The following is a 26,039-nucleotide window of genomic DNA, read 5'->3' as shown; positions in this document are numbered from 1 at the left end:
CGAAGGGGGGCGTGAAGATCCGAGATAGGGCCGCCCAAAGAGGAGGGGCCGGGACCTTGAGTGGCAGCCAACTCAAACGCTTGGGGGATTTAACCCTTGCTAAGCGTGCGACTAATATGTCGTTCAATAGAACCAAACTGGCTAGGCAAAATTATTGCAAGGAGAATATATGAGTGTAGCTCCCAAATAAGGTAGTAGTTGCTATGCAGGCTTTTTGTTTAGGAGTTGATAAGATTATTAAACTCAGAAAAGCAATCAGGCATAGACTTATTGTTAAAGTTATATATATCTCAGTCGTATGGCTATTTTTAAACTATACAACAACAAAAGATAAAGAGTGTTCAGTTTTAGTAACAGTGATTCAAATAAATGGTGCAAATGAGAATCCTTCGTTGAGTCCTCTGGGTTGTAGGGTCTTTAGCCTATATATCCAGAAACTCTCTCGTTGTCTTAGGAATTTGTCGTAATCACCCCTTCTTTTTTCCCGTTTCACTAGCTCAAGTCCACAAAAGCGTAAGCCATGCGATTTTCCAGAGTGATGTTCTCTGAGGTGACGGGCAATGGGGGTTTCGATACTCAGTTTAGGAGATCGAACATGTTCTTTTATTCTCTCTTTAAATGGGCGAAAAGTTTTGCCCACATATTTGTAGTCACACTCACAGGTGAGGAGGTATACCAAGCCTGCAGTGTTGCAATTAAAGAATGAGGTGATGTTGAATGTTTGTTTGTTTTCACTGTCAGATATTGTTTTTGAGTTGCGTCTAATATACTTACAGGCGACACATCGCCCACATTGGAACGTCCCAACAACCGGTGTACTCAACCAGGTTCGAATCTGAGGCCGCTGGGGTTGATAGTGACTTGGTACTAGGAGATCTCTTAGATTTTTACCTCTCCTTGCTGTCATCTCAATCCTTGGGCCTAGAATCTTTTTTAGGTGTATATCACCTAGTAGTAAGGGCCAGAATTTCTCGATACCTGATTTAACTTTGTTCCAACCAGCGTCATACGTGGCGATCATACGTGGTGGCGCATTGGTGGGTATGATCGGTAGCTTCTCAGTCAATAGTGTTTCCCTCTCTGAGTCCAATGCTCTTTTGTAAGCTTTTTTAAGGCACCGGTTGGGGTAGCCTTTGTCCCTAAACTGTTTACGTAGGGTGTCTGCTTGAATTTTGAATTCTTGTATTGTACTGCAATTTCTGCGGGCCCTTAGGTATTGGCCAATTGGAATGCCTCGTTTAAGGGAACTTGGGTGAAAGCTCTCCCAATCCAATAGACTGTTCGAGGCGGTAGGTTTCTTGAAAAGAGTTGTTTGTATGGATTGCTGGTTGTCTAGAGAGACGGTCAGATCTAAAAAATTGAGAGTATTCCCACCGAACTCCGATGTGAATCTCAGGTTGAGGTCATTTTCATTAAGGAGTGCTACAAAGCAATCAAACTCTATAGATGAGCCTTTCCATACTATGATGACGTCATCTATATATCTGGCCCATAAGTGTATCATTGGGATGAAGGGCAGAAATCTGGGTGAGCCTATAACTACCTCCTCCCACCAACCTAGGTGCAGGTTTGCGTATGAGGGGGCACAAGCTGTCCCCATAGCAGTGCCCCGCACCTGGTGGTAGAATTTGTTGTTAAAGAGGAAGTAGTTATGAGTGAGGATGAATCTAAGTAGGTTCAAGGCGAACTCAGAGTGAGCTGAGTGGCTAGGTCCTCTTTTTTCCAGGTAGTGTTGGACGTGTCGTATGCCCCCCTCATGGGGTATAGAAGAGTACAGGGCTTCCACGTCCAAACTACAAAGGTTTACTGGTTCAGGAAGTTTAAGGTTGGAGAGCCGTGCCAGGGTCTGTTTTGTATCCTGGATAAAGGATGGGAGTGACTCTACAAACGGGCGCAAAATTTTGTCCAGGTAGATGCTCCCGTTTTGTGTGAGATTATTGACACCGGATACAATCGGGCGTCCCGGAGGGTCCAGTTTGTTTTTATGGATCTTAGGTAAGCAGTAGAAGGTTGCTATCCTTGGGTGTCTATTCAGGATGAAGTCATGTTCATCCTTAGATAGCAACCCTCCACTGCGACCCGTATCCAGGATCCGTTTATATTCTTCCAGAAAAGCGTCTGTTGGGTCTTCTTGGAGCACACGGTAGGTTTCTTTGTCATCTAGTACTTTAAGGGCCATTTTGACATAGTTAACGGTTGCATAATAATGATGTTGCCACCCTTGTCAGCAGGTTTGATGACAATTTCCCTGTTGTCCTTCAGAAGCTTTAGTGCCCTACGTTCAAGTTTTGTCAGGTTCATGCTCGGGTAGAAATCAAGCTCTACATTCCTGATGTTTTCAATTTCAAACTTGACGGCTTCCAGGAAGACTTCAATACTCCTGAAGTTACCAATATTGGGTGTAAATTTGCTTTTTGGTTTTAAATTTGTCTGGTTAGAGAGGACAGTAGTGTCATTCTCATCTAGTAGTGAAACCAAAGTCATTACCCCCTCAAAATCGGTTTCAGAAAGGCCCAGTTCTCTGGCTTTCTTGTCAGTTTGTAATTGATGGTACTTACAAAGAGCTAACTTTCTGACAAACAGGTGTAGATCTTTGATCCATGTAAATTTGTTATAGGCTGGCACTGGTACAAAGGATAACCCTTTTTTAAGTACATTGATTTCGTGAGGATTTAAGTTGTAGTCTGAGAGGTTAATAATCTGGGTCTGGTTACTTAGTATCGTCTTTTCCTTGTGAATCTCGTGCCCCCCCTGCCCCTGTTGCGGGTCTGATATGCTTGTCGGGGAGGGTCGTCCAAGCGGTCCAGTTCTAAAAAATTAACCCCTTTCTTAAGGATTCCTCTCGTGTTACTTTGGATGGGAGCTGAAGACGTTGTTGTTTGGCCCGGTTGTCTGTTCTCACTGTCTGTATCAGAGGAGTCGTAGTCAGAAGTCATAGTGTTATCTGAATTGGTTCTGGTTCTGCGAGAAAAAGTGCCGTAAACATTGCCTGTATCGTAGTCTTTCAAGTCTCGAATAAATTTATGGTGTTTCCTAAATTTTATTGATTGTTGGAATTTATCCAAGTTTTGCTTGAGCTTAATCTCTAGTTGGCTGAATGAAGGGTCAGTTTGGAAGTTACAAGTTTTATCAATTTCCTCTCCTAGTTGTTTATCAATTTCTACAAGTTTGATTTTCTCATGCTTGCATATTATTTTCATGAAGGTGTTTGAGCAAGTGCCTGCCGCCACTTCCCATTCTTTAACCAGTTCCGGATTGTTGGCATGAGACGATGGGATGTTGTTTACTCTCAATCCCCTCGGGATCATGTCTTTTTTGAGATAGTTATCCAATGATGAAATTTCCCAACTAGCTCTTATCTGCTGCCTGTATAGTTTGTTAAGTGTGTTAAACGTTTGGTGGATATCTGATGGTATATCTGAGGTGTTAAGTTGTTCATTAGAGAATACATTTGCTGCGTTATCTATATTTTACTGGGCATGACTCATACATACTGTATCCACCTTGTAGCTGCCTAACAGAGTTTGTACAGCTACATTGTAACACAGTGTCTATATTGCGAGTATGTCTCAGTAGGGTTTAATTGCCCTACTCCCTCACATCTATCCATCTCGGCATTGCTCATATAGTAGTCTATCTACTTTTTACTCCATTTCTATTTTCCTTAAGAGGGTAATAAAAATTTATTATTTTTCTACTATTGTTTTGTAAATATTGTAAATTAGTTCGTTCTTTAGCTCCCTTTCACAGCAATTTATTGCCACATACTGACGGAGCACTTTCATTCAGGGTTTAGAAGCCGATTATGGATGCACTTTGCTAGTGCATTCCACTCAGTTTCTTCTTTTTAGTTAAATTATCCCTTTAACCCCTTAACGCCGTTACGGCGTTCTATGCCGTCGCGGCTTTAAAGGGCTTTAAAGCCGTTGCGGCGGCATAGAACGCCGTAACGGCTTGCAGCCCCAGGAGCAGAGGTGTACTCACCTCCACCGCGATCCTCTTCTGGGGGGCTGTCTGAGAGCCCAGGCAGCCCCCCTCCGGCAAATGAGGCCCCCGGGGGCCATGTGATCGCTCTCAAAGAGCGATCACATGGCCCCCTATAGCTGGCTATGGATCTGCCAGCAGGGGGACTGTCTAAAATATTAGACAGTCCCCCTGCTGGTAGGTAGTGTAAAAAAAATAAAATATTAAAATGTTATAAAATAAATTAAATGCCTTTTTATATATATATATATATATAATATGTATATATATATTATATATATAATATATATATATATTATATATATAATATATATACATATTATATATATGCAACGTCATACGTAATGTATTTTAATATTAATATTAGTATATATATTAATATTAAAATACACTTAGAATGACGTTACATATATATAATATGTATATATATTATATATATAATAGATCTACATATATATATATATATTATATATATATATATATATACGCATAATTACAATAATAAATAAATAAAATAATTAAATAAATAAAATATTGAAACAAAATATAAAATAAATTATATATTCATATGTAATTTCATTCTAACTGTATTTTGTTATTAATATATATATATTGGAAACAGAATACACTTAGAATGACATTCTATATATATCTATCTATATATAAAATACAAATAACCGCAAATATATATATAGAGATAAATACATATAATTACATAAAAGATTACATTAGTATACACGTAGAATTTATATACCTATAAATGCATATATATTAAAATTCTACGTGTATATTTAAGTAATTTTTTAACATAATTATGTCATTTGATTAATTAAAATTTGATTGACATGCCTGACAACACAGGGAGAAAGTGCAGAGAATTTAATTCGCAAGCACTATATTAGACCCTGTAACTCTCCAAGACACCATAAAACCTGTACATAGGGGGTACTGTTTTACTCGGGAGACTTCGCTGAACTCAAATATTAGTGTTTAAAACTGGTAAATTGTATTACAACGATGATATTTTAAGTAAAAGTGACGTTTTTTGCATTTTTTACAAACAAACGGCACTTTTATGGACTATATTATTGTTGTAATATGTTTTACTGTTTTAAAACACTAATATTTGTGTTTAGTGAAATCTCCCGAGAATAACAGTACCCCACATGTACAGGTTTTATGGTGTTTTGGAAAGTTAGTCACATATAAGGCTTGCATTTCATTTTTTTGACATTGAAATTTGCCAGATTAGTTATGATGCCTTTGAGACCGTATGGTAGCCCAGGAATAAGAATTACCCCCATGATGGCATACCATTTGCAAAAGTAGACAACCCAAGGTATTGCAAATGGGGTATGTCCAGTCATTTTTAGTAGCCACTTAGTCACAAACACTGGCCAAATATTAGTTTTTTGCTTTTTTCACACAAAAACAAATATGAACGCTAACTTTGGCCAGTGTTTGTGACTAAGTGGCTACTAAAAAAAACTAAACATACCCCACGTTCAATACCTTGGGTTGTCTACTTTTTCAAATGGTATGCCATTATGGGTGTAATTCTCATTCCTGGGCTACCACACCGTCTCAAAGGTAACATTACTAATCTGGCAAATTTCAATTTGAAAATGGAACGTTCTATATTTGACCCTGTAACTTTCCAAAACACCATAAAACCTGTTAATGGGGGGTACTGTTGTACTCGTGAGACATCGCTGATTACAAATATGTGCATTTTGTTGCCGTAAAATCTAACAGTATAATGACATTTACAGCTAAAATGTGAGGCGGAACTACAAATTAAAAAAAAAAATTAAAATTTCTCACAGTTTTTTTTTATTTTATTCATAATAAATTGTTTCATATACAAATATTTTATATGAAATGAAAGCCCTGTTTCTCCTGAACAAAATGATATATAATAAGTGTGGGTGCATTTAATATGAAAGAGGGGAACTACGGGTGAACAGACATATAGCTCAAATTCCAGTTTTTGTTTACGTTTTGTTTTGATCAGAACGTGTACTATTGACTCCGTCCTGAAGGGGTTAAGTGGTACTCCTCTGTAACTGATATATTTTAATGTTGTTGTTTCTTAGATGTTTCTGTTGGAGAACTCTTAAGAAGGGTCTCAGTATAACACCAGAATCAAATTCTTCAGCAATATCTGTGGTCAGCCCATTTGCCTTATGCAGATCAATTGCAAATCATTTCCTTCTCCCAACTGCACTGTATGGATTAATGTATGCAGCTCCTGAACAGTTTTCTTGGGAAGAAGGGGGTATAAAAATTCCACACAGAGGAGGCCTTCCTGCCCAAACAGGTGGTGTACTAGCTTTTAATACTTGCATGCAATCCTCACACATTGCTGCCTAAGTATAAAGCACTGTGGAAGCAACGATGCATGGACAGAATAGTCTTGGATCAGTTTGCACAGAGCAAGCATATCTAATAAGTTGGTTATCAAGAACAAGCCTGGGGTGACAGGAGAGGGGGATTATATTGGAACTGTCTCGTGGAATGTTGAACTGTATGCAGTAAACACAGTTACACCAAGCATTTGTTTTATACAGGGGATTGTAGATTGCCAGACAAAATATGCAATTGACCTGAAGAATCCATTCCGAACTCCGAGCTGACACATGTAGCAATCTCGTAGAAAACAAAACTCCCAGTGGGAGCAAATTAAAGGAACATTCTGGTCACCATAACAACTTCATCTAAATGAAAATGCTATGATGCCAGGAGGCCCCTGGGTGCTCTCAAATGGTTGAACCCCAAAAGGCTTCCTCCAGCTCCAGATCTCCAGGTTGCTCAGTGGTATTCGGCTTCTGAAACGGAGTGTCAGGAAGTGCAGATTGACATCAGGCATGGGTGCCGCTGATTGGCTAGAGTGGTCAGCTGACGCTCTAAGTCAATCGCTAGTTCCCGATTCATAATTGTTTTATGTTTTTATGAATGGGGAGCTCCTGATTGGCTTAGAGTGCCAGCTGACCATTGTAGCATATTAGCGGCACCCCTACCTAGCGGCCCTCTGGGTTTCCTGACACTCAGTAAATCAAAGTGAACACATTAACACTGATCTGTTTTTTTACCTGTGGAGATGAGAAGGTCCAAAGTTTCCCTGCCAGGCCTAGGTACCAAAGCCTTATGATGTGGTGTCCAGAATGAAATGGAGGGATCACTTCACTTGTCCTTCCTGTTCCAATCTCATTTTCTTCTCTATTTGACACAGTCTTCTTTTTCTTCTTACACTGTCTTCAATCCTCCTTGGCTCCTTCACCTTTCTGATACTTTCTGCTTATTTTGCACACTTCTGTTACTTTCTCTTTCTGATCCCTTTCTGCTCCTTGCAGACCCTTCCTTCTCCTTGCAGGCCCTTCATGCTCCTTGCTGCTCCTTCCTGCTCCTTGCAGACCCTTCATGCTCCTTGCAGACCCTTCCTGCTCCTTGCAGACTCTTTATGCTCCTTGCAGACCCTTTATGCTCCTTGCAGATCCTTCCTACTCCTTGCTGCCTCTTCCTACTCCTTGCTGACCCCTCCTGCCCCTTGCAGACCCCTCCTGCTCCTTGCTGATCCTTCCTTCTCCTTGCAGGCCCTTCCTGCTCCTTGCAGACCCTTCCTGCTCCTTGCAGACCCTTCCTGCTCCTGGCTGACCCCTCCTGCTCCTGGCTGACCCCTCCTGCTCCTGGCTGACCCCTCCTGCTCCTTGCTGCCCCTTCCTACTCCTTGCTGACCCCTATTACCCCTTGCAGACCCTTCCTGCTCCTTGCGGACCCTTCCTGCTCCTTGCTGCCCCTCCCTGCTCCTTGCAGACCCTTTCTGCTCCTTGCTGACCCTTTCTGCTCCTTGCAGACCCTTCCTGCTCCTTGCAGACCCTCCCTGCTCCTGGCTGACCCCTCCTGCTCCTTGCAGACCCTTCCTACTCCTTGCAGACCCCTATTACCCCTTGCAGACCCTTCCTGCTCCTTGCGGACCCTTCCTGCTCCTTGCTGCCCCTCCCTGCTCCTTGCAGACCCTTTCTGCTCCTTGCTGACCCTTTCTGCTCCTTGCAGACCCTTCCTGCTCCTTGCGGACCCTCCCTGCTCCTTGCTGCCCCTCCCTGCTCCTTGCAGACCCTTTCTGCTCCTTGCTGACACCTCCTGCTCCTTGCTGACCCTTTCTGCTCCTTGCCGACACCTCTTGCTCCTTGCTGCCTCTTCCGACTCCTTGCTGACCCCTTCTGCCCCTTGCAGACCCCTCCTGCTCCTTGCTGATCCTTCCTTCTCCTTGCAGGCCTTTCCTGCTCCTTGCAGACCCTTCCTGCTCCTGGCTGACCCCCCCTGCTCCTGGCTGACCCCTCCTGCTCCTTGCTGCCCCTTCCTACTCCTTGCTGACCCCTATTGCCCCTTGCAGACCCTTCCTGCTTCTTGCGGACCCTTCCTGCTCCTTGCGGACCCTTCCTGCTCCTTGCTGCTCCTCCCTGCTCCTTGCTGCCCCTCCCTGCTCCTTGCAGACCCTTTCTGCTCCTCGCTGACACCTCCTGCTACTTGCTGACCTTTTCTGCTCCTTGCTGACCCCTCCTGCTCCTTGCTGACCCTTCCTTCTCCTTGCTGACCCTTTCTGCTCCTTGCAGACCCTCCTGCTCTTTGCTGACCCTTCCTGCTCCTTGCAGACTCTTGCAGTCCCATCCCTCACTTACCTGATCTGTAGGTTGCCCCCCCCATGCTTGCTGGCTGCTCTCTGTGCTGCTCCGCTGCGGATGCAGTCAGGAAAAATAAGCAGGGATAAGCTGTAGCTTCCTATCCCTGTCTCTCTCCATACACATCGCCACCTACTGGCCCGGCGCCGGTATTGCAGTTTATTATCACACAAACGAAAAATAGCAGCACAAGCTGAAAAATCCAGGGGGGGTGGGGGGGGTGCCCCCCCAATCCCCTCCTGCGGATGCCCATGACTCTCACTGATTTGACACACACTGACAGACACACACATTTGCCTCCATGTACGGCCAAAATATCAAATAACTTACTTTGTGAGTACAAGTTTACACTTTAGGTGTTCAGCATAAATTGTTATCACATCTGGACTCCTAACATTTTAGATGGTTCTTTTAGGAGTTTTGTACCAAATTCCATTCTGTTTTTTTTATTCTTTATTTTAGTTGTGCATAGCAATACAATTAAGCCTGTAGTGCCACAACAGCAATGTCAAGCACATTATAGAACACTGATGGCTAACCTTGACACCATAAATTGTTTCTGGACTACACTTCCCATGATGGTCGGCTAGCTTTTAGACTCTAAAAGTTAGCTGAGCATCATGGAAAATGTAGTCCAGAAATAATTTATGGTGTCAAGGTTAGCCATCAGTGTTATAGAGCATAAAAGGGTGACAAATCAATTCAACTGCACACTTTTTATTTTATTTTACTTATTTAGTATATAGTCAGGTTAAACTGGCATGTCTGAGTATTAGGTACACTCTAAGATTATAGGCAGGTAGGTACATTCAGACATGGATATCACTAATTGTAAATGCTTTAGATACAAGCTAATTTCTCTTATTGGTGTGTAACCTGAAGTACTAACAAGTCTGTTAGCAGGGCCGGTGCAAGGATTTTTGGGTACATAGGTGAAGATGCATTTTTTCCCCCCGCCCCTAAAAATAACATCTTCACCTATGTGCCTCTTAACCTGCCCCTCTCCTCTCCCCATCCATTAGTGGTCCCCTCCCTTCCCTGTCCCTTAGTGTTCCTCTCCCCTCCCCCGTCTTTTCCCTGTCCCTTGGTGTTTCTCTCCCCTCCCTGTCCCTTGGTGCAACCCCAACCCCTTAGCGGTCACACTCCCCTTCCTGGTGTGCCTCCTACCTCTCCTGTAGCGTTGCCGAGCGGAGCAGATCCTCTACAGGAGCTTCAGTGTTCTGTCTCCGGCTGGTCTGACGGGAAATACTCTCTCAGTCAGCACCTCCTGTCAGTCTGGCTGGGTACAGGAAACAGATGGTCCTGTACAGCGCTCCACTCCACCACGCTACACTCAGTGGTGTAAACACACTAATAGTCACACACACTCAATGACAAACACACAGATGTAACTGACAGACACAGACTCACTGATCTGACACACACTCATTCATTGATACACACACACACACACTGACAGACACACACTGATTCACACACAGACTCAATGACAAACATACGCTCACTGATTTGACAGATACACACTCACACTGACAGACACACTTATACACTCACATGCACACACATCCATACAATCACTCACACACACACACACACACACACACCCACATACACTTACAGACATACACACACTCTGTGCACGTAATGCTACTGGTTTGCTATGTTATGTTTTTGTTCTAAAAAGTAAACAGATAGGATACCAAAGGGAAACAATTATAGACACAATTCTAAGTGAAATATGTCCGACTGTTCCCAATGCTCCTAGGCACCAAAGAGAGACTCCAGGGGTCTCTCAGGGCATAACCCTAGACTATCAAGAAAGACAAAACCCCTGACAAAGGTGCATGTAGTTCTGCACCGAAACACGCGTCGTGCGTTCTTGCTTTTTGTTTTATCACTGGGCACTTTATTTTTCATTAATGGTTAGCATGTTGCTTTGATGGTTCACTTACTTTGATTTTTAATTCTGATCTCTCCTCCTATGTCTGTCTAGAAAGCTTAACAGGGAGAGAGGCTTTGATATTTTAACTTTTTGCCAGTCTTTTACTGGTAATAGTATTGTTCATCTTTTTCTAATTGGCTATATTGTATATACCTTTTTGGTCACCTGGCCACCCAACAGGCTTTATTTGACTTGTTTAAATAGCCCTTCATGCCTCATACAGGCTGACATTACCTTGACTCTTAGGTCCATTTGGTGCTATAAGGTCCGGCCTTAGGCCTTCAGGCGCCCTGTGCGAAAAATCTTAACAGTCCCCCACCCCCCCTCCCCCCAATCCATGTGTATAGGGGATTTATTACATTAAAATTTTAAAATAAATATTTAGCCCCTCTTCCCTATTTACCTTGCATGGAGGGGGGCATGCTGATCTCTGGTAATCCAGTTTGCTGGGAATCTGGTCGGTGCCTTCACTGGGTGCAGACCATCAGTAACTGTCTCATGAGCGCAAGCACTTACAGTATCAGAGCTTTCCTGTGGTAATCCGCGGCAACGTTGTGATTGGCCGGAACTCGGAAGACAGCTATATTTATCATGTGTGTGTGTTAGATGTGATTTTGTGATGTGTTGGCTATGTGCCATATTTATAATGGGTGTATTGACTGTGTCTGATATGTGTGTGTATTGATCATGTGTGATTTTTGTGCACTATAGCAGTAGATAGGGGGAGCAGGGGCAATGGGGTAGATGGGGGAGCAATGCACTATAGCAGTAGATAAGGGGTGCAGTAGTACTAGGGTAGATGGGGAACAATGGCAATATAGGGGTACATGGGGCACTATAGGAGTAGATGGGGAGCAGGGGCACTATAGGGGTAGATGGAGGGAGCAGGTACACTATAGGGGTAGATGGGGAGGCACTATAGGGGAAGATGGGGGAACAGGGGCACTATAGGGGTAGATGGGGGAGCAGAACAATTATAGGGGTAGATAGGGAGCAGGAGCACTATAGGGGTAGTGGAGAGCAGGGGCACTATAGGGGTAGATGGGGGAGCAGGGGCATTATATGGGTAGATGGAGGGAGCAGGTACACTATAGGGGTAGATGGGGAGGCACTATAGGGGAAGATGGAGAAACAGGGCACTATAGGGGTAGACGGGGGAGCAGAACAATTATTGGGGTAGATCGGGGGCACTATAAGTGTAGATGGGGAGAAGGGCATTATAGGGGTAGATGGGAAGCAGGGGCACTATAGGGGCAGATGGGGAGCATGGGGAGCAGGGGCAGTAAAGGGGTAGATGGGGCACTATAGGGGTAGTTGGGTGGAGCAGTGGCTCTATAGGGGTAGATGGGGGCCACTATAGGGGTAGATGTGGAACAGTGGCACTATGGGGTAGATTTGTGGCACTATAGGGGTAGTTGGGGGAAACAGGGGCACTATAGGGGTAGTTGGGGGCACTATAGGGGTAGTAGTTGCAGGGGCACTATAGGGGTAGATGGGGCACTGTAGGGGTAGTAGGGGGAGCAGGGACACTATAGGGGTAGATGGGGAACAGGGCACTATAGGGGTAGATAGGGGGAGCATGGGCACTATAGGGGTAGATGGGGCACTATAAGGATAGATGTGCACAGGGGCACTATAGGGGTAGATGGGGCACTATAGGGGTAGATAGGAGGAGCATGGGCACTATAAGGATAGATGGGGAGCAGGGCCACTATAGGGGAAGAGGGGGGCACTATAGGGATAGATGGGGAACAGAGGTACTACAGGGGGAGCAGGGGCACTATAGCAGTAGAGGGGGAGCATGGGCACTATAGGGGTAGCTGGGGGGAGCAAGGGCACTATAGGGGTAGATGGGGCATTATAAGGATAGATGGGGAACAGGGGCACTATAGGGGTAGATGGGGCACTATAGGGGTTGATAGGGGAGCATGGGCACTATTGAAGTAGATGGGGCACTATAAGGGTAGAAGGGGCACTATAAGGATAGTTGGGGAGCAGGGGTATATAGGGGGAGCAGGGGGTACTGTAGGGGTAGATGGGGAGCAGGGGCACTATAGGGGTAGTTGGAGGATCAGGGGCATTATGGGGGTAGATGGGATACAATAGGGGTAGATGGGGAACAGGGGCACAATAGGGGTAGATAGGGGGGCATGGGCACTATAGGGGTAGATGGGGCACTATAGAGGTAGATGGGAGAATGGGCACTATAGGGGTAGATGGGGGCACAATAAGGGTAGATGGGGCACTATAAGTGTAGATGGGGAACAGTGGTACTAATAGGGGTAGATGGGGGCACTATAGGGATAGATGGGATCAGGGGCACTATAGGGGTAGATGGGGGCACTATAGGGATAGATGGGGAACAGGGGTACTATAGGGGGAGCAGGGGCAGAGGGGGGCACTTTAGGGATAGATGGGGAACAGTGGTACTATAGGGGTAGAGGGGGGCACTATAGGGATAGACGGGGAACAGGGGTACTATAGGAGGAGCAGGGGCACTACAGGGGTAGAGGGGGCACTATAGGGATAGATGGGGAACATGGGTACTATAGGGGGAGCAGGGGCACTATACTTACTTACCAGGCAGCAGATTTGGGCCGGTTAGCCTCGCCCCTGCTGGCCACTTAGCTCCACCTCCTACAGGCTCTCTCTGCTAAGCCTAGGTAGAGAATAGGGAGAGCAGGGAATGTGCAAGCTGTATCAGCCACATGGCGCCCCCTACTGCCATGGCGCCCTGTGCAACCGCACAGCTCGCACACCACAAAGGCCGGCCCTGGGTGCTATGTATACTGATTGACTCCATGCCCTCTCTTTCCTTGCAGCAATCAATTGTTCTCACAGGGGCTGACATGTGTTTGTATGTAGAGATATATTTACTAAAGCACCTTTTTATTGTTATACCAGCCTTGTGAAACTTTGTACAATACTTATTTTCAGATAGGAGGTTTACCATACAAGGTGTTTATTGTAGTGTATTGTATTGTATTTATTTTTTATTTGAATACTGTACTGCAGAATATCAGAGGACATATACTCCGCTACAGGTTAATTACTTAATATTTAGATTTAGCAATACTACTATCTATATCTCCAGGAAGCATTGTATGTTCCCTTGTGGTGAACCTGCATGCTCTGTTTTGTTTTGTATTTCTATGTTTTTGTTCTGTTATTGATTGTGCATGTGATGCTACGAGTAGAAGCCCAAGTAGCCATTTCTCCTAGTGTTTCATTGACCTGTAGTTTTTTGCCTGTTGATTCATGTCAATACATAATTTGAATATTTTGATTATTGCTTCCACATGCTGCAGTCATCCGCTTGCCTTGTTAACCAGTAAGACATGCTAATAGTTTTACTTCTTACCTGGGTGCTGTTAGCCACTGCTAAATCAATGAGAGCCAGTAGCTCTCAGAAAGTAACACCCAGTAGACTAGAGGTAAAGAAATCATACTTTTAGCAAGTGATTTGACTACTTACATTGGAGAGGCGCACTAGAGCTCATCTGGCACCATAACTGCTGCAGCTTACTGTAGTGGTTATTGTGCTTGAAGCGTTCCTGCAATGACTCATTCACATACAGTACATGAGTGTTTTTGTGTTTCCCCAGCTAAACCTTTAGAAAATCCTCAACCACTTTCACTTCTGGCAACCTCTTACCTCTTCATGTTATCTGCATAAATCATATTTGATATCAGGAATAGTGTTCCTTTGTTAAATTTTGTATTGTTTCTTCTGTACTGGGCACTATACAGTACAAGCATTTTTATGTTTTGTTTAAGTCCTTAAGATCACTAAACAAAAACACAGCTTGCTTGGCTTCTTAAGAGCAACCACACTGCTAATAGCTCAACGGGTTCTGGAATGCTCCTTATATCCAATTCTAATCATTTGTTTCCTGCAATTTTGCTAGAAGGTTAAATATATTCATGTGAAAGCTTAGGTTTGCAGTCCATACTAATGTTTATTTACAACGTGCTACACTAGCTCAGATAGTTAGAGGTGTGTGTGTGAATACACAGTGATTATCTGCTCCCCGCATCTAGCTCAGTTCTACCCATTATTTACTATAAGATATAATTCTATATCTCCTTTCCTGTCTTTTGGAGATGATGCAGGAAAATTACTTGCACCCTATGTGTTTTCCATTTTTTAATTTGTCAGTTTAGGCATTCACATAGTAGCTCTGAACATTAAAGGAACACTATAGGGTCAGGAACACATTCATGTATTCCAGACCCTATAGTGTTCAAATCACTATTTAGGTGGCTTGCCCTCCTTAGCCCCCTTAAAAGGGGTTAAAACATACCTTATTTCTGTCCCCACCCCCGATCCGCCTCCTTGGTGACATCATCAGAATGTACGATTTTTATCAAATCCAATACTTTCCCATATAGAAAGCATTGGATTGTCTGAAATCGTCAAGGAAGTGGGATGGGGTTGGGGCCAAACGCTTTTTTGACCAATCAGCACCTCCTCATAGAGATGCATTAAATTTTGTCTTTCTTGATTATCTAGGGTTATGCCCTGAATCAATGCATCTCTGTGAGAAAATGTTAGCGTCTCCATGCAGATTGTGGAGAAGCTGAATGGCAGTGCTGCCTAATGTACAGCAAAGCCTCAGGAACCACCTCCAGTGACCATCTAAGGAGTGGCCACTGGAGGTATCCCTAGAGGGCAATGTAAACACTGCCTTTTCTCTGAAAAGGCAGTGTTTGCATGAAGTTGGCTGAAGGGAATGATTCTACTCAACAGAAGGTGTAGTTGTTCCGGTGACTATAGTTTCCCTTTAATATTTCAACTGGCAGTTTAGTGGCTCACAAACACTAAACACAAAAAAACACAGATGATACTCTCACGTTGTAACACTGGTTTCTCATACGATGGCATGAAATTTAAATGAACACAAATGAATGCAAGAACACTGTCAGTAGATGGCAGCACTACTTATATCTTGCACTAATAATGCATACCTACAGGTGCTTTACTTTTTATCTTTCTTTAGTTTTCTTTTATCCTTCTTTTGACTTCCTATAGCTCTTTTATTTATTTGATTTTCTGTCTACTTTTCCCGATGTGTTGGCGAATACCCAAACAGTATAACATGCCTCTTGCTACCCAGGTAAACAATTTCATGTATGCTTGATAAACTGTGAGTTAAACAGATTCTGAACACTATTCATCCTGGTATGTTTGTTGTAATTAGTAGCTGGTGATAGGTACACCAGCTACTATTACAAGTGTACAGGTGTGGATAGGGTTATTCTATATGCTACCGTTACTTGTTATCCTTTGTAATATATTTTTTACAAAAAAATCTTAATAAAGATCAAACATGAAAAAAAAATAAACAGGTGGAAAATCGACCCTGAAGTTTTCTTTCAGTATAATTATGTTAGGTTAAAGTATTGGTGGTTATATTTGGCAGTGCAGATGTTTGGGGTGGTGAATATAGAATGGTTTAAAAAAATATTGAGTTTACGTATTTTAGAAGCAAATTCTAAAAAAAATAAAGTTCAGAGTCACCTTCCGTATATCTCTTGTTCTGCAGCATGTTATATGTGTCAGTCTTGTATTTCAGGTCATGGATGCTCTTCGTTTAGCAAATACAGCCTTGGCTGTGGATATCTGGAAAATACTCTTTGAACAAAACAAATCAGAAAATATCATTTTCTCGCCATTATGCATATCAGGCTCTCTAGCTCTAGCTATGAAAGGGTCTAAAGAAAGCACTGCTGCCAACTTTGAAAAGGTAATAATTCTGTTTGCATTACATTAAAGCGGCACTGTCATGCCGAACTTACCTTTCCTCAATCTCTTCCTCTTCTCCCCCTCTCTCGGGATCTGTTATTCATTTCTTCCATTCTTCTTTAGTTTTCTTTAAAATCATAAGACAAAGTAGGGACTCTGTCTTATGGAGGATTCCTCCGCTTGACCAGCTCTGACCAGCGGAGGAGCAGAGTGTGCTTCATTTCCGCTGGTCAGAGCAATTTTCCCATGATCCCTAGCTTTCCTCCCAGTTCCCACAATACTTCCTGTCAGTATTGCCGAAAGTCCTGTCACTTAGACAGAACGCCGGCAAAACTGCCGAATTGCATCCTAACAGAATGAGCACTGTTTCTCCATTGGTGTTAGGATGCAATTCGGTACTTTGTTCGGATCGGAATTTCATTCAAATGAATGAAACTCCGATCCTATTCATTGCTGTGGCTGCATCTTGCAGCCGCTTAGTAGATAACTCCCTAATTCCCACGGTATCAGGGAGCTATCTACTAAAAGGCTGAAAGACCTGAATTGGTCTTGAAGCCAAATGTACTAATACTAAGTAAAGATTACTTAGTATTAGTAAATAATATGCCCCTACTCGCTATACCGCGAGTAGGGGCATGTCTAGTAAGCAGTGAGCAGCCTGTGGCTGCTCACTGTAGAAAAAAAAAAAAAAAAATATTGCCCCCCACCCCTAAATGACGGGTGGGGGCCGTTAAGTAAAATAAGGGAGGGAGACCTATTGTCCCCCCCCCCCGGCCCCCACCCCTGAGCGGTGGGTGGGGGCCATAAAGATAATGAGGGGGGGGGACCTACTGTCCTCCCCCCCCCGGCCCCCACCCCTGGGCGGCGGGTGGGGGCCATAATGTTAATAAAGGGGGGGGGACCTACTGTCCTCCCCCCCGGCCCCCACCCCTGGGCGGCGGGTGGGGGCCATAATAGTAGTAGGGGGGGGGACCTACTGTCCTCCCCCCCGGCCCCCACCCCTGGCCGGCGGGTGGGGGCCATAATGGTAATAAGAGGGGGGGGGACCTACTGTCCTCCCCCCCCCGGCCCCCACCCCTGGGCGGCGGGTGGGGGCCATAATAGTAGTAGGGGGGGGGGACCTACTGTCCTCCCCCCCGGCCCCCACCCCTGGGCGGCGGGTGGGGGCCATAATAGTAATGGGGGGGGGACCTACTGTCCTCCCCCCCAGGCCCCCACCCCTGGGCGGCGGGTGGGGGCCATAATAGTAGTAGGGGGGGGGGACCTACTGTCCTCCCCCCCGGCCCCCACCCCTGGCCGGCGGGTGGGGGCCATAATAGTAATAGGGGGGGACCTACTGTCCTCCCACCCCCGGCCCCCACCCCTGGGCGGCGGGTGGGGGCCATAATAGTAATAGGGGGGGGGGACCTACTGTCCTCCCCCCCCAGGCCCCCACCCCTGGGCGGCGGGTGGGGGCCATAATAGTAGTAGGGGGGGGGGGGGACCTACTGTCCTCCCCCCCGGCCCCCACCCCTGGCCGGCGGGTGGGGGCCATAATAGTAATAGGGGGGGGGGACCTACTGTCCTCCCACCCCCGGCCCCCACCCCTGGGCGGTGGGTGGGGGCCATCATAGTAATAAGGGGGGGCCTACTGCCCCCCCCGGCCCCCACCCCTGGGCGGCGGGTGGGGGCACTAAGTAAATCCCCCCCCCCATCAAGGTGACTAGGGGTGCCCAAGCCCCTAGTCACCCACCCCCCACCCAAATAAAAAATGCCCCTACCTACCCCCCTCACCCTAAAAAATAGTGAGGGGGGAATAAAATTGCTAACCTGTAAAGTAAAATTAAACTTACCATTCGACGTCTTCTTTTTTCTAAAATCTTCATTTTTCAGCCCCAAAAAAGGCCAAATAAAAAACCATCATAGCCGTCGAACTAAAAATAAAATAAAAAACGAGCGCAAAAAAAAAAAAACCCGACGAAAAAGAAAAAACCCGAGCGCACAAAAAAATAATCCATCTTCACCCATGGAGGGCTCCGCGCAGACTGAGCTCCGCAGGGCGGGGCAAGGCTTATAAAGCCTTGCCCCGCCCTGCAATTAGCCTAAGAACACTCTGATTGGTGGGTTTAAGCCAATCAGAGTGCTCTTTGTCATTTTACAAGCGTGGGAAAGTTCTTTGGAATTTTCCCACGCTTGTAAAATGACACAGAGCACTGTGATTGGATGGCTTGAAATCCATCCAATCACAGTGCTCTGTGTCATTTTACAAGCGTGGGAAAATTCTTTGGAACTTTCCCACGCTTGTAAAATGACACAGAGCACTGTGATTGGATGGCTTGAAATCCATCCAATCACAGTGCTCTGTGTCATTTTACAAGTGTGGGAAAGTTCTTTGGAATTTTCCCACGCTTGTAAAATGACACAGAGCACTGTGATTGGATGGCTTGAAATCCATCCAATCACAGTGCTCTGTGTCATTTTACAAGCGTGGGAAAGTTCCAAATAATTTTCCCACGCTTGTAAAATGACACAGAGCACTGTGATTGGATGGATTTCAAGCCATCCAATCACAGTGCTCTGTGTCATTTTACAAGCGTGGGAAAGTTCCAAAGAATTTTCCCACGCTTGTAAAATGACACAGAGCACTGTGATTGGATGGCTTGAAATCCATCCAATCACAGTGCTCTGTGTCATTTTACAAGCGTGGGAAAGTTCCAAAGAATTTTCCCACGCTTGTAAAATGACACAGAGCACTGTGATTGGATGGATTTCAAGCCATCCAATCACAGTGCTCTGTGTCATTTTACAAGCGTGGGAAAGTTCTTACTTTCCCACGCTTGTAAAATGACACAGAGCACTGTGATTGGATGGATTTCAAGCCATCCAATCACAGTGCTCTGTGTCATTTTACAAGCGTGGGAAAATTCCAAAGAACTTTCCCACGCTTGTAAAATGACAAAGAGCACTCTGATTGGCTTAAACCCACCAATCAGAGTGTTCTTAGGCTAATTGCAGGGCGGGGCAAGGCTTTATAAGCCTTGCCCCGCCCTGCGGAGCTCAGTCTGCGCGGAGCCCTCCATGGGTGAAGATGGATTATTTTTTTTGTGCGCTCGGGTTTTTTCTTTTTCGTCTGGGTTTTTTTTTGCGCTCGGGTTTTTTATTTTATTTTTAGTTCGACGGCTATGATGGTTTTTTATTTGGCCTTTTTTGGGGCTGAAAAATGAAGATTTTAGAAAAAAGAAGACGTCGAATGGTAAGTTTAATTTTACTTTACAGGTTAGCAATTTTATTCCCCCCTCACTATTTTTTAGGGTGAGGGGGGTAGGTAGGGGCATTTTTTATTTGGGTGGGGGGTGGGTGACTAGGGGCTTGGGCACCCCTAGTCACCTTGATGGGGGGGGGGGGGAATTTACTTAGTGCCCCCACCCGCCGCCCAGGGGTGGGGGCGGGGGGAGGACAGTAGGTCCCCCCCCATTATCGTTATGGCCCCCACCCGCCGCCCAGGGGTGGGGGCCGGGGGGGGGGAGGACAGTAGATCCCCCCCCCCTATTACTATTATGGCCCCCACCCGCCGCCCAGGGGTGGGGGCCGGGGGGGAGGACAGTAGGTCCCCCCCCCTTGTTACTGTTATGGCCCCCACCCGCCGCCCAGGGGTGGGGGCCGGGGGGGAGGACAGTAGGTCCCCCCCCCTTGTTACTGTTATGGCCCCCACCCGCCGCCCAGGGGTGGGGGCCGGGGGGTGGAGGACAGTAGGTGTCCCCCCCCTTATTACTATTATGGCCCCCACCCGCCGTCCAGGGGTGGGGGCCGGCGGGGGAGGACAGTAGGTCCCCCCCCTACTACTATTATGGCCCCCACCCGCCGTCCAGGGGTGGGGGCCGGCGGGGGAGGACAGTAGGTCCCCCGTCCCCCCCTTATTACCCTTTTTTTTTTTTTTTTTTTTACAGTGAGCAGCCACAGGCTGCTCACTGTTTAGTGGACATGCCCCTACTCGCGGTATAGCGAGTAGGGGCATTGGGGAGATTTGAATCTCCCTTATGCTATTATGGGGGTCATATTGACCCCCATAGAGTGAGGGGAGGACCTGGGGGGCTAATGAAGTGGTGGGGAGCACTGCTCCCTGCCGCTTCTGTCTTTACATAATGCAAGGAGGGAGCTGCACGCCGGTAGCTCCCTCCTTGTAATAAACCGAACAAACAAACGAACACTGATTCACAGTGTTAGTTTGTTCGTCTGATTTTTTCTATTCATTCATTCGTCTGTCTGATGAATGAATGAATAGGTGAAATTCCCGTTCGCATGTCCAGATGTTTCACTGGGCATGTGCGGGAATCTCACAGTCTGTGTAGTGTGGGTAGATGACGTGTCCCACAGGGACTTCACCTACCCACACAAAGATGGCGGCGCCCTGAATATAGATCGGGGCAGAAAATAAAAATAAAAAATAGGTAATGTGGGGGGCATAGGGGCATTTGGGGATGACTAGGGGGTCGATTGGATGTAGTTGAGGCGGGAGGGGGGTTAAAAAAAAAATGGAATTCGGCATGACAGTGCCGCTTTAAGTATTGTCAATTGACTTTTGTTTTTTTCTATGCATCTTATCACATGATAATAACAGTGGCATATTCTTAAAGGAACACTATAGGGTCAGAAACACAAACATGTATTCCTAAACCTATAGTGTTTAATCCATCATTTAGGGGGTTTGCCCACTTAGCCCCCTTAGAAAATGTTAAAACTCACCTTATTTCCAGCGCTGCGCAGGTCCACCAGTGATGGCCCACCCCGGTCCACCTCTTTGGTAACATCATCAACATGATGATTTTTTTTTTTTTTTAGCCAATCCAATGCTTTCCCATAGGAAACGGGTGCTTCACTCTGATCAGGATACTTTTGAACAATCTTTATATAGCTATTTACTGTATTATTAATACATGCTTCATTATCTATTAACAGGTGCTTCACTTTGAGAAAGTCAAAGATTGTGACTTTGGATTTCAGACGCTTACTTCAGATATTTCCAAAATTAGTTCTGTATACTCTCTGAAAATCGTTAAACGTCTTTACATAGAAAACAGTCTCAGCTGCACTAAGGTAAAGTAAAGAATACATTTATTTTTGCAATATGTAGGTTTATGTATAAACATTTTTTGGTGGGGGGATATTTTACTAGACACATATAGCTACATGAAAAGCTGAACTATGTAAAGATGCTTACCAAATACACACTGATGGCAGACTGATAAAACAGGGGAGCAAGGTGGGACAGGTTATAAACATCATACAACATAAAACTTTGCATGGAATAGAAGACAGAGATGGATATATAACTTGAAGCAAAGTATAGCCTGAACTAACACCCAGGGCCAGATTAAGAGCCCAGTGTGCCTGGTGCTGACAATTATGATGGGCCTAATTACAGGATCTTATCGACCAAAAACCCTAAAACAGTCATACCTCTCAAGCATCATGTATCTGATGGAGATGGCGTTGGAGGGAAACTCAAAGGATGCAGCTATAAGAAAACACATACTCTATGCTAATCTCTTTATCTAATTTATGCTTTCATCTTTAAGTAAATCCATACCCCCTAACAGCAGTGTCCAGTGAAGCAGGAAGTCAATGGGTGGGGTAAAATGGTGAGCCACTGACGTGACTCACTTGACCAGAACTGCCAAAAGGGGTGAACATGCCCAAAAAGGGGGCATGTCTGTCCAAAGAATTGGAAGGCCAACCTGGCATCAGTGTCCCCATGTATCACAGTGTCAATGTCCCCATGTCGCCCAGTCCCTTAGTCTCCCAGTGTCTGTGTCCCCATTTCTCCCAGTGTCCCCATGTCTCAGTGTGTCCCAGGTCACTAGGATACTAGGGGACACAGACACGGGGACACTGGGAGACATGGGGACACTAGGCGACATGGAGACACTGGGAGACATGGGGACACTGAGACATTTGGGGACACTGGGAGAATTGGGGTCACAGACACTAGGGACACAGAGACATGGGGACACAGAGACTGGGAGACATGGGGACACAGCCATTTGGGGAAACTAAGACATTAGGGACACTGAGACTGTGGCACTAGGGGCAGTGGCTGGGAGGCATGGGGACACAGACACTTGGGGACACATGGAGGCATGTGTCCCCATGTGTCTCAGTGTCCCCATGTCTCCCTGCTGCCTTTCTCCCCATCCTTGACATACCTGAGCTGTAGCCTGTCTCTGCTGGCTGGGAGCTGCTGTCTGGACTGTCTGTGCTGTGTAGCTGCTCCCCCCACAGATCAGTGAGTAGAGAGAGGCAGGGAGATGCTGCAACTTCCTATCCCTGCCTCTCTCCATACACAGTGACCCCTACTGGCAGGTGCTAGTATTGCAGAGTAATCTCCGTTTATACTGAGAAAATATTTGCATTTGTATTGCCGGTATTACTGCAATACCGTCACGGCCAGGCAGCCTCAAATACCGACTGTGCCTTAAAATACCAGTCAGGTGGCAAACCTAAGAATAGTGTGTAAAAAAAATAAATAATAATAATATATATATTTTTTCAATGGGCCTATTCCATGGGCCTGTGCCTGGAGCTGCAGCTCCATCAGCCCCTATGTTAATCCGGCCCTGCAAACACCATATAATGGTACTCACGATATTGACCTAAGAAGACTGAAAGCTATGTTGAACTTGTTGGGAAGTCAGCCTGTGCAGTCAAGTCTGAACATTTACTAGAGCTACTCCACCTGAAATCATCTTCCTAGTTCCTAGTTTTTTTCAACAATAAATTTGCAGTTACTTTTTTCATAATCTGCAATTTATTTTAATTAAAAGATATATTAGTTATTAAATCTGAAGGTATGCCTTGAAATAATTAAGTAATGATGAGGAAAGGGCATTAAGTGAGCTGTATGACGGAGTTGAGAGGGAAATCCTTACTTTCCAAATAAGTACATCTAGGGTAAATCTCTAACTTGTAAATTCCAGTAAAAATTCACAAATGATCCCCATTTTTTGCAATTTGAACTTGGAACTTGTTGAATTACTACTCATTTTGCTAGAAAACATGTCCAGGCTAAAAATGCAAATGCTAACTAAAGACACATACATTAAAGGGTTTCTTCAACCATTTTGATCACTGAGCGGAAATGCATATGTGTACCAGTACACTGTTCAAGAGCAAGTCTGACATCTAGTGGTTTTCCCACAAAGCAACACGTCAATTTTATGGGATATGAAATGCCGTCTTTTTTTACAATGATGTGTTAGTTAGCAGAATGTGGAACTAGTAGGGAATACTGCAATAGTTATAATTTTTTATATAATTCAAAAGGTTTTGGTTCCTTCAATAAACACATAAACATATGTTCAAAAAACATTTTAATTTGCATATACTTAATAAATTTCAGTTTAACTGGCATAAATTAAATTCTTAGAGCATATGGTAATGTTATAGTATTGCATTATTATCATGCCTGAGAGGATCATTAATTCTAGTCTAATCTTCTTTGCTTATATGAGAATTATAATTACAACTTAGACATTATAAATATTCTATTTGTTGGCGTAACGTTAACAACCAGGAATCTGTATCAAATGCCTCCCAATAGAGCCTCCCTTCTCCAACAATACTCTTTCTGACATCATTCCAGAATGGATTACCTGTATGCCTTAATCTTTAATTCTATGCATTCTGATGACGCAGAGACCAGAAAATGCACCACAGTTCAACACATGTATAAAACGCCAATATATTAAATAGCTCTACAATTTTTGAAAGGGGATATTTAGAGGTTAAACAAGCTTACAATATATTAGGTATGCAGATATATATTGCTAGGTATCTTGATGTTACAACTTCTCCAACTAGCCATGGAGACCGCACTATACTGAGTTTCTGGCATTCACAGTATAGAAATATATTATTTAACCTTTTTTTCTATACACAGAAATACATTTTAACTGCGTTAACTGCTTCCCTAAAAAAGTAAAGATAAGGCACAGTTGATTTCAGAAAATAAGGAAAAAATGATTTTTTGTAATTCTTGACAATTCGGTAATGCATTTTATTTATTTAGACATTTATAGACTCGACAAAGAAGCCATATGCAGGTGAGCTGGAATCAATTGACATTCAAAGCCAGCCAGAAGAAGCAAGAAACAAGATAAATACATCAATAAAAGAGCTCACTGATGGTAGGTGTGAGAATATAGTATTTGCACTTTTGCTGTTGCAGTACTACAAACTATATACGGCCAAAATATTATCTGCATGAAATAAAAGTAAAAAAATAAATATAAGTGAATAAATATATAAACAAGACATCAGCATAGAAATGTATGCATACTATAGTACATGTTCTAGATTAGAGATACCCGTGTCCCAGCACTGCCCTGCAATTTGGTCCCCAAAACTGAACGATATCAGTAAAATACACAATGTGGCGAATGATACACCAATAGGACACCACAATTAATTACTGTCTGTTATTTCATCAATGCATTAATCACATCCTTGCTCACTGACACACATACATGCTCACTGACACATACTTACATGCTCACTGCAGACATGCTCACTGACACACACATGCTCACAACAGCAGGCGCACTCACACACAAGCTTAACACAGACAATCTTACGGCTATACACAAAGATGCTCACTACAGCCATGCTCACTGACACACACATACATGTGTACTGCAGACATGCTCACTGACACACACACATGCTCACTGCAGACATGCTCACTGTCACACACATACATGCTTACTGCAGACATGCTCACTGACACACACATACATGCTCACTACAGACATGCCCATACACACACACTAGCTGCAGTGTATATGAAACCTACCTGGCACTGTAGGCTGCTGCTGTGGAAACCATGGGAGGTGAGAACTCCATTTCTTGCCCTGAGGTCAGCAGCTTGAGATGGGGCGGAGCTTGCGATCGGTGGGTAGAGCTTACGATCAGGGGCGGGGCTTGCGATCGGTGGGTAGAGCTTACGATCAGGGGCGGGGCTTGAGTGCCAGAAAGCTTTCTCCCTGCAGTGCTCCCTCCGGCCGCCCCATCCTCAATGCGGCCGTACCGACCCCAAGATCCTTCCTCCATAATTCCCTCGGACTCTCACAGTCCGAGGGGAAAATTACCAAATTATATTACTATAGGTATTAGGGCTCTCTCCCCGGCGACAAGTGCTGCGGCCCACCAGAAAATTTCCTGGTATCCCAGTGGGCCAGCCCGACCCTGCTAGGGTGCTCCAAAACATAAAATATGTGGGTGTGGTATGAAACCTAATTCCGGTGCTGGGCTATCCCACATATGCAGCAAGTAACACAAAAAAACAAATGCAGTCTGCACTCAGGAGTAAACCCTTATGATCCACAGAAAAATACACAGAAATAATGAAAAAGTGCATATTTATTGATATACAAATTGCAGCGACGTATGGCAGAAAATAATCATAGCAGCACTCCAAAAAGCTGAATATGAGAGTAGGAATACTGAGTAATGCAAACAGTATATGATAATCACATGCTGAATATTCAGATATCCAGGCAAGGACAACACACTTGCAGAAATAGGAACACTTAAGGAATTAAATATTAAGTAGTTGTGATACCTGCTGCTGCCAGACACGAGGAAGACCACCTACACCGTCACCCACAAAAAGGTAAGAGTGAGTACCCTGGATGTGTTTTGCACCCCCCTTGGT

At 44.7% G+C, this 26,039-nt stretch overlaps 1 protein-coding gene across 2 annotated transcripts in view; it reads left to right on the top strand.

Moving 5' to 3' along the window:
• SERPINB5 (serpin family B member 5) overlaps window positions 1-26,039 on the top strand; it is a 68,014-nt gene that overhangs the window by 10,513 nt on the left and 31,462 nt on the right. The window contains exons 2-4 of one of the 2 annotated variants that reach the window (XM_063451799.1): window positions 16,182-16,352; window positions 21,287-21,424; window positions 24,396-24,513. In XM_063451799.1, the coding sequence (XP_063307869.1) occupies window positions 16,185-16,352; window positions 21,287-21,424; window positions 24,396-24,513 (424 nt within the window). In that variant the 5' untranslated portion in view covers window positions 16,182-16,184. Of the gene's footprint in view, window positions 1-16,168; window positions 16,353-21,286; window positions 21,425-24,395; window positions 24,514-26,039 lie in introns of those variants that run through there. The other variant, XM_063451800.1, reaches the window with a different exon arrangement.

The sequence above is a fragment of the Pelobates fuscus genome, chromosome 4, assembly GCF_036172605.1.
Source record: "Pelobates fuscus isolate aPelFus1 chromosome 4, aPelFus1.pri, whole genome shotgun sequence".
Taxonomy (NCBI): domain Eukaryota; kingdom Metazoa; phylum Chordata; class Amphibia; order Anura; family Pelobatidae; genus Pelobates; species Pelobates fuscus.
Note: the sequence above shows the minus strand (reverse complement) of the source record. Positions and strands in the feature narration are given on the sequence as shown.